The following is an 18,504-nucleotide window of genomic DNA, read 5'->3' on the forward strand; positions in this document are numbered from 1 at the left end:
GGCCGGCCAGGGCTGCAGAAGCTTGGCTTCCTCCATCGCTGGGGGCAACCCTAGCTTCCTGCTCTTTGCAGTTCCCTGGCTGCCACCATTTCTGTTTGGTTTTATGTATCTTCTATCATTGAAACTTTGTAGCCTTGAGTGGAGGCCTAGGCCGGCAAGGGCAGGTGGAAAGCTTGGCTTCCTCCATAGCCGGGGAAACCCCATCCCTCCCTCCTGCTCTCTGTGGTGGTAGCCATCTTGGTTAGGTTTATTTGCATATTCGCTCCTGATTGGCTGGTGGGCGTGGCTGGTAGGTATAGCGGAGTGATGGTTAATTTGCATATTACTCTTTTATTATATAGGATATTTTAAAATTTATCTTTATTGTTGAAAGTATAGATGTCCCTCTTTTTTCTCCCATTGACTCCCTCCACCCTTCCCCAACCTCCCCTAGGTTTTTGCCACACTATTGTCTATATCTATGGGTTATGCATATATGCATACAAGTTCTTTGATTAATCTCTCCCTACCTACCCTACCTATCCCGCCTTCTCTCTGAAATTTGTCAGTCTGTTCCATGCTTCTGTGTCTCTGGATCTGTTTTGTTCACCAGTTTATTTTGTTCATTAGATTCCACATATGAGTGAGATAATGTGATACTTGTCTTTCTCTGACAGGCTTATTTTGCTTAGCATAATACTCCAGATCCCTCCATGTGTTGTAGTGTAACCCCCATCTTACAAAGGACGCCTCAAGAAGTCGAATTATGGAGTCATTTATTAAAGGCTGGCGGCATACGAGGGGCTAAAGCGCTCCAGACCTCGCAGCCCCGAACAGCTTGCCACATCTGGCTTATACTGGCAGAATATCACAAAAGTATCGATTACATCTTTGGGTCTGGAATGAGGAACCTGTTTTGCGAAAAGCATTTTTACAGAAGCTAAATTGAGCAAGTTAGTTATCTAAAGTATCTACGAATCACTGAATCAACAGAAACACATTTTCTGGGACCACTGGGGCAATTTAGAATAATTGTGCTGTCCAGATTCCGGGACCACTGAGTCAACCGAAACTCAGTTATCTGTAAGCTACTGAGACAATTTGGGATAATTGAGCTGTTCTGGTTCCCAGAAGAATGTGCTTCAGTAACCAGTGAGATCACAATCAATGGGATATTCAAACCGTCATCAATGGAGTATTGGTATAGCATACATAAGTTCAGAACATCAAAGTAACTTTCTATTGTTTTAGCAAACCAATAAGTACAGAACACAAACAGCAGTTTCTATCTGAGATGATTGCTACCACACTTCACATGCTGTCTCAAAGTGTAAGAGATTCTTCTTTTTTACTGCTACTTGGTATTCCATGTTGTAAATGTACTACATCTTTTTAGAGTGTACATTTTTTTAACCTCAGGAATATAGAATTGAGATAAACATATTTTCATTCATAGCACACTATTGTTATTGGTCTTTGCAGGGCCCTTGTGTCATATCACTCTGTAGCAAAACCATTTATTCTTTCTACAGCTCATTTGGGTGGTCCTGATCTGGATGGGGCTTGGTCATTTGATGGGTTGGTTGGGAACTGGCTGGTCTAGGATGGCCTCATGAGATGACCCTTCTCCAAATATTCCTCAGATTCCTTTATTATGCTAATCAGGGCATGATCTCTGTGGTGGAATAATTCAGGAAAGAATGTGAAAATGCACAAGCACTTTTCAAACCACAATTTTTGTCCATTTTGTTACTGTACCCTTGGCCAAAGAAGTCACATGGCCAAGCTCAGAGTTAGTGTGTGATATGCCAAGGGGTGCAGATGTGGAGGGGTGTAGAAAACTGGAGCCATTAATGCCATTAAGCTAACGCAGACCTCTCTAGTAACTACAGTCTACCTGGTGGTTGCCTCCCACACGTTCCCGGACCAGAAGCAAACCACAACCCAGGTACGTGCCCTTGATGGGGAATCAAATCCGAGACCCTCAGTGCATGGGTCAGTGCTCTAAGTACTGAGCAACACCAGCCAGGCAAAATGCTTGTTTTAATTTGCATGTCTCTATTCATAGTGAATTGGAGTGTTTCCTTATACATCTTAGCCATTTGAATATCCCTTTCTGTAAATCTGCTTTTTCTGAAAATCATATTCCTTGACCAGTTGGGGAGCAACTTATTTTCTCATTCTTATTTCTTTGGCAGGAGGTACTTATATATTCTGTCCATTGAGCACTTGTCAGTTTTAGGTGTTGAAATGTTTTATTTGTAAATCTGTCATTCTTCTGCTAACTTTGCCTGTATCTGCCGTTATTAAATTTTAATGTAGTCAAATTTGTCAACTTTTCATTTTATCACAATTGGCAAGGTCACAAGGTTGGATGCTTAATTCATATATTTTATTCTTTCTTCATTACTAACAGAAGTATCTAAGATTTCGAATCTTAAATTTACAATCCTATGTTAGTAGCTTTTTACCCTTTCAGATCCTATAATTACTTGTTTATGTATGCTTCTTTAAAAATAGAGGTAAAATTCCTGTAACATAAAATTATCTATTTTACAGGGTAAATTTCCATGGCATTTAGTACATTTACAATGTTATGTGACTGCCACCTCTGTCAAGTTCCAAAACATTTTCATTACCTCAAAAAAAAACCCCATACCCGTTAAGTAATCACTTCCCATTTCTCCCCTCAGACCATGGTTCTCACTAATTAATCAGTCTCTATGCATGTATCTGTTCTAAATATTTCATATAAATAGGATCATACAACATGTGGCCTTTTGTGGCTCTCTTTTACTTAGTATAATGTTTTCAAGGTTTATCCATGTTTTAGCGTAAGATTTTTATCTGATGGCTGAATATTGTTCCATTGTTATATTACATTTTGTTTATTTATCTATTGATGGATGTATGAGTTTTTTCTACCTTTGGCCATTGGCAACTGTGAGTAGTGCTGTTGTAAGCATTAATGTACAAGTATTTATTTGAGTACCTGGGTTTAATTCTTTTAGTTATATACCTAGGAGTAGAATTAGTAGATTATTAGTTATTCTTTATTTTATAAGGAACCACCAAAATTGTTATACTAAGTAATGCACCATTTTACATTTCTAGTTTCATTCTATCCTAGTCAAAAAAGATAATTTGTATGATTTCAATCTTTTAAACTTATTGAGACTTGTACTCTGTCCTAGCATGTGGTCTACCCTGGACAGTGTTCCATGTGCACTTGAGAATAGTGTGCAGCCTGCTGTTGTTGGTTGGAGTCTACCATTTTAAAGTTTCTTATCCATTCAGCATTTGTTTGGTTACTATAAACCTTTGACTATTTGAGTTCCTATAATTGATTTTCATGGTTTTAACTCATTACTTTAGTTTTTTTCTGTGGAGGGACAGATCTTCAGAACTACCTACCCCACCATTTTTGCTGGCACAACTCTCAGCAATTACTTTTATTTATTTTTTTACTGTTTATATGAAATGCATTTTTTTTATTGTCTAAAGTTTTACATATGTCTCCTTTTTTCCCAATTGGACCCCCCTCCCCAGCCATTCCCACCCCGGGCAAGCCCCCACCGCCCCAGTGTCTGTGTCCATTGGTTTTGGTAATATGCATGCATACAAGTCCTTTAGTTGTTCTCTAACCTCCCTCCCCTACTATTTGTCTCTTGATCGATCTATTCTTGTTCATCAAATTATGTTGATCATTATATCCCACATATGAGTGAGGTCATGTGATATTTATCTTTCTCCAACTGGCTTACTTTGCTTATCATAGAGCAATTACTTCTTGAAACAAATGTTTTATAATTTCCCTTTAATATCCTGAAATAAAATGTATTGGTAATATAACTTAATACACACAGTTTTTTAAAAATTAATGTAATGTATTAATTGTAATATAAATTAGAAATAAAGGAAGTAGTTCATAAAAAAGTAGTATGAATTTCAGTATGTAAAATATTACACATGACATTGGAAGGCATAATGAAGTACTGATGTGTTTGTATCTATTTAAATATGTTAGCCTTGGCTGGTGTGGCTCAGTTGGTTAGGTGTTGTCCTGTGCACCAAAAGGTTGCCAGTTCGATTCCAGGTCAAGGCACATGCCTGGTTGCAGGCTCGATCCCCAGTAGGAGGTGTGCAGGAGGCAGCTGATCTCACATTGATGTCTGTCTGTTTCTCACTCTCCCTCCCTACTCTCTTTCCCTCTCCCTCTCAAAAAATGGTTAATAAATATGTTAGATTTAAGAGATGTAAAAAGATCAGATTCCATTTTGTACAAATGCTAATAATGAAAGACTAAAATCTAGTCATAAAAAACTAGACTTTTTATCTATACTAATAAAAGGGTAATATGCTGATTAGACCAGGAGACCTTCCAGACAAAGCCATAGTGGCGGGGCTGAGGCAGAGGCAGTTAGAGGTGATCAGGCCGGCAGGGAAGGGCAGTTGGGGGCAAGCAGGCTGGCGAGGGGGGCAGTTGGTGGCAATCAGGCCAGTTGGGGGGGGCAGTTCGGGGGAGCCAGCTGGCAGGGGGACAGTTGGGGGCAATCAGGCAGGCAGGGGGGAAGCAGTTGGTGGTGAGCAGGCCGGCTGGGAGGGGCAGTTGGGGGCAAGTAGGCCGGCAAGGCGGGGGCAGTTGGGGGCGAGCAGGCTGGCGGGGGGGCAGTTGGCGGCAATCAGGCTGGAAGAAGGGGCAGTTGGGGGCAATTAGGCAGGCAGACAGAGTGTTTAGGGGCGATCAGGCAGGCAGGCAGGTGAGCGGTTAGGAGCCAGTGGTCCCGGATTGTGAGAGGGATGTCCGATTGCCGGTTTAGGCTCAATCCTGCAGGGATAGGGCCTAAACCAGCAGTTGGACATCCCCCTAGGGGTCCCAGATTGGAGAGAGTGCAGGCTGGGCTGAGGGACACCACCACTCCGTGCACAAATTTTGTGCACCAAGCCACTAGTATCCTATATAATAAAAGCCTAATATGCTAAGTGTCTGGTTGTCCAGTGACCGGTCAACTGTTCAACCAGTCAAAGCATAATATGTTAATGATATGCTAAGGCAGCTCAACTGCTTACTATGACATGCACTAACCACCAGGGGGCAGACAGTTGACCAGTCGCTATGATATGCACTGACCACCAGGGGGCAGATGCTCCTACCGGTAGGTAAGCTTGCTGCTGGGGTCTGGCCGATTGGGACTGAGCGAGATGGGCCAGATATGCCCTGGAGCCTTTCCTGGTCCCTCCCCTCCCAGCTGGCCAACCTCCTGCATCCCTCCCCAGCAGGCCCCAATTGGCCCAATCAGGACTGGGCGAGATGGGCCAGACACACCCTAGAGCCCTCCCATGGTCCCTCCCTGGCCCGATCGTGTACCACTGGGGTCCCTCAGCCTGGCCTGTGCCCTCTCACAATCCAGGACACCTCAGGGGTTGTCGGAGAGCCAGTTTCAGCCCGATCCCACAGGCTAGTCCCCTTGGGAGGGTGCTAGATGCAGGGCTCATGGCTGGCGAGCCTATCTCGATCTGGACTGATTGGACGTGAGCCCCTGGCAGGCACAGTGGGGCTGGGATGAGCAGGAGCAACAGGTAAAAGCTGCAGGCGGCATTGGACTGCGGGTTTCCACCTGATCCCTGCAGGCCACCCAGAGGGGCTCCACCTGTGCACGAATTTGTGCACCTGGCCTCTAGTCTATATACATAAAAGCCTAAGCAACTGTTACGACCAGTAGACTGAACAAATGGTCAACTGGTCACTATGCCATGCAGACCACCAGGGAGCAGATGCTCAATGCAGGAGCTGCCCCCTGGTGGTCAGTGTGCTCCCATAGCCAACCTCCTGTGGCCAGCCAACCTCCCATGGTCCTTCCCCCCTGGCTAGCCAGCCCCGATCGGCCCTGATCGGGACTGGGTGAGACGGCCCGAAACAGCCCCAATTGCCAGCCAGGACGAGGGACCCCACCTGTGCACGATTTTGTGCACCGGGCCTCAAGTCTACAATAAAAGAGAAATTGGAATAAAGTTTCGATACAAATTATAGGCTAAAGAGATGAAGGAAAGGAGAAAGTATAATTTTATATGTATATATGTGTGTATATATATATACATATATAGGTATATGTATACATATGTATATGTATATGTATATATGTCTATATATACATATACTAGAGGCCCAGTGCACGAAATTCGTGCACGGGGGTGTGTGTCCCTCAGCCCAGCCTGCACCCTCTCCAATCTGGGACCCCTCGAGGGATGTCCGACTGCCCGTTTAAGCCTGATCCTGGTGGGATCGGGCCTAAACAGGCAGTCGGACATCCCTCTCACAATCCAGGACTGCTGGCTCCCAACTGCTCACCTGCCACCCTTCCTGATTGCCCCTAACCGCTTTTGCCTGCTAGCCTGATCACCCCCTAACCACTCCCCTGACAGCCTGACTGATGCCTAACTGCTCCCCTGCCAGCCTGTTTTCCCTTAACTTCCCTCCCCTGCAGGCCTGGTCACCCCTAACTGCCCTCCCCTGCAGGCCTGGTCCCCCCCAACTGCTCTCCCCTGCAGGCCTGGGTCCCCCCCAGCTGCCCTCCCCTGCAGGCCTGGTCACCCCTAACTGCCCTCCCTTGCAGGCCTGGTTCCTCCCAACTGCCCTCCCCTGCTGGCCATCTTGTGGCAGCCATCTTGTGTCCACCTGGGGGCAGGATCTTTGACCACATGGGGGCAGCCATCTTGTGTGTTGGAGTGATGGTCAACCTGCATATTACTCTTTTATTAGATAGGATAGAGGCCTGGTGCATGGGTGGGGGCCAGCTGGTTTGTCCTGAAGGGTGTCCCGAATCAGGGTGGGGGTTCCCTTGGGGGGTGGGGCAGCCTGGGCGAGGGGCCTGTGGTGGTTTGCAGGCCGGCCACGCCCCCTGGTGACCCAAGCGGAGGCCCTGGTATCTGGGGTTTATTTATCTTCCACAATTGAAACTTTGTAGCCTGGAGCGGAGCCAAGCCTTCTGCTTGCTCCGTGGCGGCAGCCATTTCTGTTGGGATTTATGTATCTTCTATAATTGAAACTTTGTAGCCTTAACAGAGGCCTGGGCCGGCCAGGGTGTGCGGAAAGCTTGGCTTCCTCTATCGCCTGGGGCAACCCTAGCCTCCTGCTCTTTCCAGCTCTGTGGCTGCCGCCATTTCTGTTTGGGTTTATGTATCTTCTATCATTGAAACTTTGTAGCCTTGAGTGGAGGCCTAGGCTGGCAAGGGCAGGCAGAAAGCTTGGCTCCCTCCATCGCTGGGGAAACCCAAGCCTCCCTCCTGCTCTCTGTGGCTGTAGCCATCTTGGTTGGGTTTATTTGCATATTCGCTCCTGATTGGCTGGTGAGCGTGGCTGGTGGGCGAGGCTTGTTGGTGTAGCGGAGTGGTGGTTAATTTGCATATTACTCTTTTATTATATAGTATATATGGCCTTATTTGAAAAATAATTATTAGTAAATAGTGAAGAAATATCAAGAACATATCTTTTTTTTGAAATCCTAACACATGTTAGGTCAAATAGTTTAGTTCTGAGTATTTAAGTCCTTGGAAACAATATTCTTTCAGTGATGATGGGATTTAAAGATGGATTTTTAAAAAGCAACAATAGCCCTAGCTGGTTTGGCTCAGTGGATAGAGCATTAGCCTGCAGACTGAAGGGTCCCAGGTTTGATTCTGGTAAGGGCACGTACCTTAGTTGCAGGCTCAGGTGGGGGTGCGTGTGGGAGGCCACCAGTTGATGCGTCTCTCTCACATCGATGTTTCTCTCTCTGTCTCTCCCCCCTTCTCTTCCACTCTCTCTTAAAAAAAAAATCAATGGGAAAATATTCTCAAATGAGGATTAACAACAACAAATAGTATACTTGAAACCTATATAATTTTATTAACCAGTATCGCCCCAATAAATTTAATAAAAAATAAACTGATAAATATTAGAAAAAGTATATAAAATTTGATACATTTAATGTCATTATATTATCATTATTTAAAAAGCAATGATAGGACATTTAAAACCAATATCAAAGTAGGATTGAAAAATAATAGGCAACTACAGAATAAGGGAATGATTTCAATTGGTAATTTTTACACTAGATTTCTCATTAATACACATTCATACCTATACATGACATGTATTTTTAGAACAACCAGTGGGATTGAATAAGATACCTTCATTCCTTGTGTTTCTATAATTCTCTTAAAAGGAGTCTTCCATCCTCTATTGTATATTTAAAATTGACTTTGTTACACTTTTATAGTAATTGCACCATTGCAATATAACATTTTCAAATAAATGCACAATTTGAAATACAAAGGTTGGTAAATTAGTTAGCTTCTTTCCAAAAATTTAGGTATAATAGTCACAACTTGATCCAGAAGCTTTGTTGATTATACTATTTAAATTGTGTTTGAACTCTAATTTTTTTACCTTGACTGTTATAAACGTTGGCTAGCTTGTTTGCTACCCATTTCAAATGGAATAATGACCCTACATATTTTTAAATCTAATTATTTATCATGTCTTTTAAAGATAGGGTCCTGCTCTTCTTACCTCCAAGTAGTGGAGAAAATTAAATGAAATAATGTGTTTAAAAGTTTATAATGTGTTCATTAAAATCTGTATTAAGAGCATTATCATTAATAATTTAATAATAACAGTTCTAGATGCCATCCCCTTAAAAAATTAAGTCTTAGTCATGGATCAAAATTTTGAGAGATTCTATAATTATTCACATTCAAAAATTTTAATTCAGAATCTCTTGCCTTGGTTTGACCCTCAATCAGAAACACTTCTTAGAGAGAAGTTTATTTTGTGACAAAAATACTTTGTCCTTCGGTTGTTGTGTTTTGAAAATATGGAGTAAACTTCATTGACTTAAGCATTTCCCAAGCAGACATTTTCTCTGTTAGGTGTGTACTGAGAACAGTCTTTATTTTTATGAGCATGACCTGGCCTCACATTGTTTAATTGTGTTATGATTTTTAGTTGTGGCACATGTGTAAGTGTGAAAATCAGAGCAAAGCATGTAATAGCTTTTTGTGGCTTATGTTTTTCATTTGCAGCCTTCAAGCAAAATAAAGGTACCTGAAGAGAATTTTTTTGATGTTCCTGCTTTCTTAACTGTCTCGGGACAACTTCACCTAGAAGTGATGTCAGGGTACAGAATTTTCTTTTCTCTTTTGTTTTAATGGACTACTGATTATGGGTTAGGTGGGAGTGAAATAATGCTTTCTTTCCCAATGTTAAAACCTAAAAATTGAAATTACTCCACTTGGATTCACCAAAAGTACATTTGGAATGACATGACAATATCCAAGTTTCTTACTAAAAAGAAAAAAAAAAAATCACGTTAGTCTAGACTTTTGTTTTTAGTGAAAAATGTAGCACTAGAAATATGAAGTTGTGATTTTTTAAGATTTTACCAATCTTTTTTTAAAATAGTGAAAATTTAAATATAATTAATCATATTCTGAAAATAAAGTTATAATTCCCACCTCAACCAGGAAATAGCCCATTTCATTAAAAAAACAAAGGTACTTGAAACAAATAGAAGAAAATTATTTTTAATAATTAGTTTAGTAATTGACTTAATAAGGAAATTAACCCACAAAACCATTATGAGACATGTGACAAATTAGAAAGTCTTAGAAGGGTAGGTCATATTAATTTTAGCAATTCTCAAATCTCTGGAAAATCACTATACTCCTTTCAGCCCAACACTCCTTTTCCTTAAAACAGGATTGGACAGAAAGATTTTTAATGTCCTGTCTAAATCTTATATTCTATAATTCTGTGCGTAATTTCTTAATGCTGATTTAACAAGTACTGGGTTTCTTTTATATATCTTTATTTTCTCATATAGAGATTGAGGTTCAAAAATATCTTAAAGAGCCTGACCACTGTGGGTCAGTGGTTGAACATCAACCATTGAACCAGGAGGTCACGGTTCGATGCCAGGTCAGGGCACATGCCTGGTTTCAGGCACAATCTCCAGTACGGGGAGCGTGCAGGAGGCATCTCTGGTCAATGATTCTGTCTTATTGATGATTCTATCCCTCTTTCCTCTCTGAAATCATTAAAAACATTTTTTTTTAAATCTCTTGAAGCTCTAGCTGATTTGGTTCAGTGGATAGAGCATAGGCCCGCAGACTGAAGAAATGGCTCCAGTGAAAACAAGGGAATCTTTATGTGTTTCCCATTGTTCTTAAAATGTACAGGTGGGGAAACTCAGGAGATATATAATAGAATAGTGTTCATGTTTATCTTGTTACATACTTTATTGTCAGGATGGAAAGTCAGTGATGGAATAAAGATGGTCTTGAAAATAACATGTACTTTACTTAGATTCTTTTCTGATTTATCTTTGAGGCAGAAACAATTCAAATATTCAAATAATAGACAATATTATTAGAATACTGTACAGAAAAACTATCATCATATGGGCCCGTAGGATTGTAGGATCTGCAGAGCTGTATGTGGGAAAGGTCTTGTCAGGAATGTCATGGAAAGTAACTTACACCTGTCATAGTGTAATTTTTTGAAATTTTAATTTTTTAAATTTTATTTTCATTACCACCACCCTCTTTAGCAACCATCAGCCAAAATATAAAGAACATCTATAAGTCTGATTCTGTTTTATTTGTTTTGTGTGTTTTTTTAGATTCCATATATAAGTGAAATCATACAGTATTTGTCTTTCTCTTTTTTACTTATTTCACTTAGCATAGTATCCTCTAGGTCTGTACATGTTTTCCTAAAAGGCAATATTTTACTCTTTTTTATTGCTGAGTAATATTTCATTGTGTATATTAATAGTGTATACCACCTCTTATTTATCCATTCATCTCTGGATGGACAGCTATATTGCTTCCATATCTTGGCTATTACTAGTAATGCTGTAATGAACATAGAGGTGCAAATACCTTTTCAAATTAGTGTTTTGTATTCTTTGGATAAATACCCATCTGTGTAATTGTTGGGTCAAATGACAGGTCTCTTTTAATTTTTCAAGTTTTCCATAGTGGCTGCACTAATTTACAACCCCACCAACCATGTCCAAGGGTTCCCTTTCTAATACTTGTTGATTTCTTGATGATAGCCATTCTGACAGATGTGAGGTTATGTCTCATTGTGGTTTTAGTTTGCATTTCTTGATGACTAGTGATGTTGAGCATCTTTTCATATGTCTATTGGTCATCTGTATCTTCTCTTTGGAGAAATGTCTATTAAGTTCCTCTGCCTATTTTTTAATCAGATCATTTCATTTTTATTGTTGCTTTGGGTGTGGATTCTTTTTCTTTTTTTAATATATTTTATTGATTTTTTTACAGAGAGAAAGAGAGAGGGATAAAGAATTAGAAACATCAATCAGCTGCCTCCTGCACACCTCCTACTGGGGATGTGCCCGCAATCAAGGTACATGCCCTTGACCGGAATCGAACCTGGGACCTATCCACTGAGCCAAACCGGTTAGGGAGGGTGTGGATTCTTTTGTGTGTGTTAGCTGTATGAGTTCTTTATATATTTTGGATATTAACTGCTCATCAGATGTATCATTGGCAAATATTTTCTCCCATTCAATAGGATGTTTTTTTGTTTTGTTGATAGTTTCTTTCACTGTGCAGAATCTTTTTAGTCTGATGTAGTGCCATTTGTTTATTTTTCTTTTGTTTTCTCTGCGCAAGAAGACATATCCAAAAAGTTATTGCTAAGAGTGATGTTAGAGGGTTTACTGCCTATGTTTTCTTTCAGGAGTTTTGTGGTTTCAGATCTCACATTTAAGTCTTCATTTTGAGTTTATTTTTGTATGTCTAAGGAAGTGATCCAATTTCATTTTTTTCATGTATCTGTCCAGTTTTCCCAGCATCACTTATCGAAAATACTGTCTTTACTTCATTATTTATCCTTGCCTCCAGTAATTGACCCTTTTCTTATTCCTGCCAAAGTATAGTTTTAAAAAATAAAATAGGACTCATCTATAATAATAAAAGCATAATATGCTAGTTAGACCGGACGTCCTTCCAGATAAAGCCGGGGTTGTGAGGGAAGCCCGGGTCCTGGGTGCCAGAGGGAAGTCGGTGCTGGCAGCCGGGGGAAAGAAGGCCTACTCTTGCATGAATTTCATGCATTGGGCCTCTAGTATAAATACAAAGTTAACATGTATCAAATATTTTATTCAGTTCATTAATTACTGAGGGAAAAAGTAAAATAGTAAAGCTAGTTCAAAGAGCACTTGGAGAGCTGTGTATTCATAGATAATTTAATAAAGGAATTTTAAAAAAAAAATTGCCTGGTTAGTTACAAACTGGCTAATATCCCACAGACCAATAAACCCTGACCTTTGGAAGTTTGTCTTATACCTGACAGAAATTATTTACTATTTTACTGGATAAAATCTATAAGTTAACTTATAACTTTAGTTAATCTGGATATTTAATTCAATCTGCTACTGTTGTGGCAGAATGACTGGAACGACCAGTCAACCAGTCGCTATGATGCGCATTGACCACCAGGGGGCAGATGCTCAATACAGGAGCTGCCCCCTGGTTGTCAGTGTGCTCCCGAGCCAACCTCCCGCAGCCCCATCCCTCCCCCCACAGCCCCTCCCCCCTGCCAGCTGTGGCCCCCCCACCCATAGGCCCCAATTGCCAGCCAGGATGAGGGACCCCACCTGTGCACGAATTTGTGCACCAGGCCTCTAGTAGTAAATAAAATAATTGAGCAAAGTACCTTCGCCTGAGTAATTAAATAACCTCTGAGTGGGTCTGTGTCCCATTGAAAGGACATGCTGTGCACCTTTTAGCCTTATACCCAAGTTTTGGATAACCTTTCTTAACAGCCTTTCAGTATTCATTTGTTTTATCTATCGAGTTAGAGGCAAAGTATCTTCCCCTCAGAAGTGTCATATACATGAAAGGTGTACATTTATGAAACATTGGTTTCTCTATTATAATATCACTAGTGGATTAAATATGTTCCCTCTTTCCCAGTAAAGTGTAGTGAACCACAGAACACAGTGTACAGTGAAACTTGACAGAACATTAAATTGGCAGAATAAGGTTTTGTATTTTTTAATGTATTATGGAGTATTTCTAATAATGTCAGTCAAATGTTCCTAGTTTAATATGCATAGTTCTAGGACTATTAATATACAGTACATCATATCTCAGATTAATACATGATTTAGTCTCCAATAAGAAATTGTTAGTTTTCTTTCCCTCAGCTTTGTTTTTAAACTTTATTTAACAGACTTTTAAAATGGAATAAATGGTAGTTAAATTTAGAAGGTTAACATTTTCCAAAAGGATTTCTATGTCGGTTTAGTGGGTTTATGGCTCCATTTTAAAGGTTAATTTTGTTTTTAAATAAGAATTTCTATTTTTGAACAATTTTTAAATACAAGAAAGTTGCAAAGATAGTGCAGACTTTTTTATACTTCTCGCCCAGTTTCCCCCATTGATAACATCTTACATTACCATGGTGCATTTGACAAAACTGAGAACCAGTGTTAGTACATTACTGTTAACTAATCTGTAATTCACCAGTTTCCCATCAATGTCTTTTTTCATTTCCAGGATCCAATTCAGGGTCCCACATTACATTTAGTTGTCACGTTTCCCCCTCTCTCCTAGTTTGTAACTATTTCTAAGTCTTTTCTTGTTTTTCATGACTTGCTCAACAAAGAAACTCAAAATTAAAACTGGACATATGGACCCTGGCAATAAACTAAGGGTTAATGATGATTCAACCAAACAACGATCTACTGTACAGCCATTAAAACTGATGATAAAACTTTACATCATGTTGTTAAAAGAAGCACAAAAAAAGTGGTTATGAAAAAGAAAGTAGAATGTAATTTCAGTTTTTTACAATATGTGTGTATGTATAAGTAGGGAAAAGTCTAGAAAAATCACCATATTTCAATGGCTAACTCTACTAATTTTTATTTTCTTTCTTAAACTTGTCTTTCAGATATGAAAAACTAGTGTTTATTACTTTTATAATGAGAAAAAATTAGCTACATGTATTCCATTTGGGGCAGGGGTGTGGAATCAGTTCGGACATTGAGTTGATTTCATTCCAGGTTGATTAACTGGTTGCTTTGTGCTTGATGTGAGCAATTTCTGAACTCATCCCCTTGGGTTATCTCATCAGATAACCCAGATGCTGAGCTCAGAAGCCAAAAAATACTCATACTCAGGATGCCCATCCTATTCCGTGCTTGTGATCAGAAAATCAGCATGTGAACCTGAGTCAAACTGAGGTACCCTTGTAACTGGGTGTGAAACTGTCTTCCTGTCCCATATGACTTTTTCATCCTTCACCCACTTGATATTTAGATGTTTATCTGAACTTTGTTAATTTATAGTCACTGATTTTCAAAATCTTTTGGACTGTGGCTATTTTATCCATGCCATGCATTTTCATGTACTTCTGTGTTTCCAATGTTCCTCCCTATAACATTAGACGCCTTTTTCCATAACTCATTCCTTAAGGCTCAGCTGAAATATTACCTGCTTCTTGACTCCTTCCCTTTTTTCTCTCAATAGAAATTATTTTTCTCTTTTTCTGTTCTCTTATAGTACTTACCTACTTCCTGTCCTAAAGGAAAAAGAGTTCCTCTTGTTTTTAACAGTTAGCCAGTTTGTAGTTCTTTTCATATATGTCTGTCACAGATTATAAATATTCTAAATAGCTATATCTATTAAGAAGAGATATTTAGTAATATCATTAAATTGATTTGTAAAGCACAAAATATTATTATTCTAAAATTTTGCTTTGCCTTTTCTACTCTAAAGTTGAGCCCACAACAGGAATTAAGTAAAGGTTAATCACTCCTTTTGCTCTATTTTTTAGAAATGCTATCACCATGAAATTTTGAGATCTTTAATTATCTTCTTGTTTCCTGAATGTGTGTGAATACTGATGGTTCTTTATGCTGTTTTCTTGAAGATGGGACCTTAAAAACACAGAGATTTCTTTTAGTGTATTGTTTATGTTAAAATTTAACCCTATTTAGATAGAAATATGAATTAATAGACTGCTGGTATGACTCAGGAACTTTATTCATTATCACCTTACCAATTTCATTATTTATATGATATAGGCAGGCATATTGAGCAGCAAGTGCAGAGGCTTTTTAGTAGGAATATTTAGCTTACTTGGTATACAATACAGAGAATATGAATATTTGGATTAAACAAGGGTTGGGTATTGCCAAGTAAATCTGCTGGAAGCAGATAGGTACAGAAGGTTATAAGGATAGATCAAGGAATCTATGCTTTGGTCAGGAGCAAAGTGAGGGAGTAGTAGTAAAGGGTGATGATGGAAAAAGTGGTGAAGTTAAAGAATTAGAGGTCTTAATGAGGAATTAGATTGTTGGCATGGAAGTACTAGAATACCTAGACGAATAGAAGGTGATGGTAAAGAATACTGTTGTGAAGTTCATGTGCCTAACATGGAATCTCTGCTCAGCTCCCACCTGTCTTTTCCAATTGGCTATTGTATAAACACCTCAACATGTTCAAAACTAAATTCATCATCATGGTCTCTAAATCTGTTTATATTCCTTCTGAATTCCCTATCTAGGAAATGCACTATCATCCTTTTGTCAAAGCAGCTATGTGGGTATCATTCCAAATTCTTTTTACACACCCTTTGCATTTCTTCAGTCATTTACTTCCTCTTCCCTTTGCGTCAGCTTTCCAAAACTGCTTAAAATATTCTAATCACATCATCTTGTTTCACATTTTTGTGGTCTTTTGCATGTGTTTTTTTTTTTTACCTAGAACATCTTTCCCGTACCTTTGTCTGGCTAACCCCTGCCCATCATTCTAAACTCAGCTTAAAAATGACCTCACCCAGAATCTACACCAGCAGCATGTCTTTCTTGTTAAATGCCCTTGTTCTATATGTCCAGGTTGCTTTATCTATTTTGTAACTATTTTGTATCTATTTTATATCTATTTTGGAATCATTGATTTTTTTTTTCTTTCTATAGCGTAGATTCTCAGCTTTTGAATTTAAGGAATTTAATTTTGTAAATCTGTTACTTAATACAGAATAAATACTTAAACACCTAGAAATGGGTTTCTATCAATTTATTAAAAATATTGACATCTTTTTTTTAGGGCAGTGTTCGCAGCAGCTTGGCTTGGAGGTCTGTATGGGGCTGCTGCAGTGGGTGTGGCTACACTGTGGAGCCCTTAGCGTGGTGTTCTGTGGATTGTAAGCAGCCTTAAAAAAAAGCAGGAGGCTAGGATATGAAAATGAACCTCAGGGTTTTGCATCTTGCTGGGTGGCTGAGCCCAGCCGGGCCCGCAATGCCGGTAATCTTTCGTTTTGGAGGGACAGTAGTAGCACTTGGTGAACAGTTTATAGGAAAATACCAGAGTAGATTTACATTTTATTGAGGGCTGACTGTATCAGCCGCATTTGAAGAGATTTTTAAATGTAGATTTTATTTAATGGGGGTTAGTGTAGCAGAGTTGCTTAGTGACCCCACCCGTTGGCCAAATTAACTCAGGGAGCACGCTTCCTCTGCAGGCCTGTGGGAGGCCCTGCCCCCCCACTGACCTCCTTTGTACACTCCCTTCAGTTGACTTGTATACTCAACAAGAATTGGTAGCCACTTCTCGCCTTTGTTAGCTACTTCTCATCTTTGTTGATTCGGCTTGTGCTTATATATTCCTGCATTTCAAATAAATACCAAACCAACAGCAAAAAAAAAAAAAAAAAAAAAAAATATTGACATCATCTGGGGGTTTTGGGGTGGGTTTTTTTGGTTTTTGTTTTTTGCTTATCTTCCCATTAGCCTATAAATTTCTCAAACTGTATTTTGTTCCTCTTTGTCTTCTTAGTTTCAACTACTACCAAATGACTGTTTCAGAGCTCAGAAATCAATCTCAATTCAATTAAGTATTTGTTGAGAGCCAACCGTGTACCAAACACTAGGTTAGGTGCTGGGATACAGAGATAAACAAGACAGATAAGATCCCAAACTTCATGACTCTAGTGAGCAAAGTAGGCAGTAAATAAGAAATTAGAAATATGTATTAGCTATTATAAAAAAAAGACTGTCCTGAGGGCAAGAAAAGCATATGGCAAGGGAATTTCACCTTGTCTAGGTTGAATTGAATTTAGAGGTAACTTTATCAGTAGAATGGTTACATGAGAGTGCATTTTAAAATGTCATTCATATTTAATGACCACTGGCTGTTAATATTTGGTTCTATTCTTGGAATAATAGAAACCCAGTTAGTACTTTTTCTCCCCATTGTTATAGAGCAAGCATGTCAAACTTGCAGACCGTGGGCCCCATGCCTTGGTTATTTGGCCCGTGTTAGCCTTTGAGTTTGACATCATGCTTGTTATAGAGCATTTCATAGTGTATAATCTTTTAGTTACCCCAGTACATTATCTATATTTATTTGGCTATGTGATGTCTTTTGGTACTTTCATGTTATGTTTGATACGTTATACTTGAATGAATTATATTTAACCAAATTATCACAAGCCAGAAAACTCTCTAGTTTCTCTGTCCTGTTCCTTTGTCTGCTTCTAAATACTTAGAATATTTTATTAGACGTTATATGAAACAGTTGTCAGTTTATATTCTGTCTGAAAACAGCCAGGATAAGAGGGATCTGGATGTCATGGCTAAAAGAAATGGGTAAAGAAACTGAATATGTTTAGCATAGGGAAGACAAAGGGGAGACATGATTTGATGGTTCAAATCTTTGTGGTGGGCTTCTGTGAGAGCCCTGTGTGCAAATGAGTAAATGATTTTTTAAGAATAACTTTATTGAGCTCTAGCTCACATACCATAAAATTCACCCTTTAAAAATGTACAATTCAGTAATATTTACTATAGACAAAAAGTTGTGCAACCATCACCACTATCTAATTCAAAAAGAAATTTCTACCCATTAGCAGTCTCTTCCATCCCCGCCCCTCCCCAGCCCCGGCAAACACTACTGAAATCAGAAACAGTGGGAGTGGGGTCCAGCAATGTGTCATAGCAAACCTACCAGGGATGCTGCTGCAGACCCCTGCTTAAGAGAAATACCTCCTATTCCCTGGTTGGTGGGGACATCTGACTTCCAGCCATTCTGGCAGGAGCGAGGGGAGCATTGTCAGTCAGTATGCAAACTCTCCATGAATCTCCATTTCCCCCATCCCCAGCCTTACCAAGATTCTGTGTTCAGGTCATCTCCTTTCTGCTACAGCATACTCTGTACTTCAAATAGTGTCTTCCAGGCTTTGACACATTGGTCATTACTCAGCCATCTGTTTTCTCAGCCATCTCCAAAGATTTCTTGAGATCTCTTGTCCACTGAAGGCCCCCTTCCTGTTTCTTTCTTTTAATTTTATTATTATTTTAAGACTAGAGGCCCAGTGCACAGGATTCATGCACTGGTCGGGGGCATGGCCTGCGGGGATCGGCCCTCCGTGGGAGCACCACTCATCCCGGTCAGCCAAGTGGCTGTAGACCCGCCCTCTGAGTGGCTGCACTGTGGGAGCAC

General features: G+C 39.7%; 1 protein-coding gene across 5 annotated transcripts in view; it reads left to right on the plus strand.

The window, feature by feature from the left end:
• NARS2 (asparaginyl-tRNA synthetase 2, mitochondrial) overlaps positions 1-18,504 on the plus strand; it is a 128,784-nt gene that overhangs the window by 52,865 nt on the left and 57,415 nt on the right. For 4 of the 5 annotated variants that reach the window (XM_080640780.1, XM_080640784.1, XM_080640781.1 and 1 more), the window contains exon 6: positions 9,043-9,137. The exons of the other annotated variant lie outside the window; for it this stretch is intronic. In XM_080640780.1, the coding sequence (XP_080496906.1) occupies positions 9,043-9,137 (95 nt within the window). The remainder of the gene's footprint in view (positions 1-9,042; positions 9,138-18,504) is intronic. 5 annotated transcript variants of the gene reach the window in all.

The sequence above is a fragment of the Plecotus auritus genome, assembly GCF_963455305.1.
Source record: "Plecotus auritus genome assembly, chromosome: 9".
NCBI lineage: Eukaryota > Metazoa > Chordata > Mammalia > Chiroptera > Vespertilionidae > Plecotus > Plecotus auritus.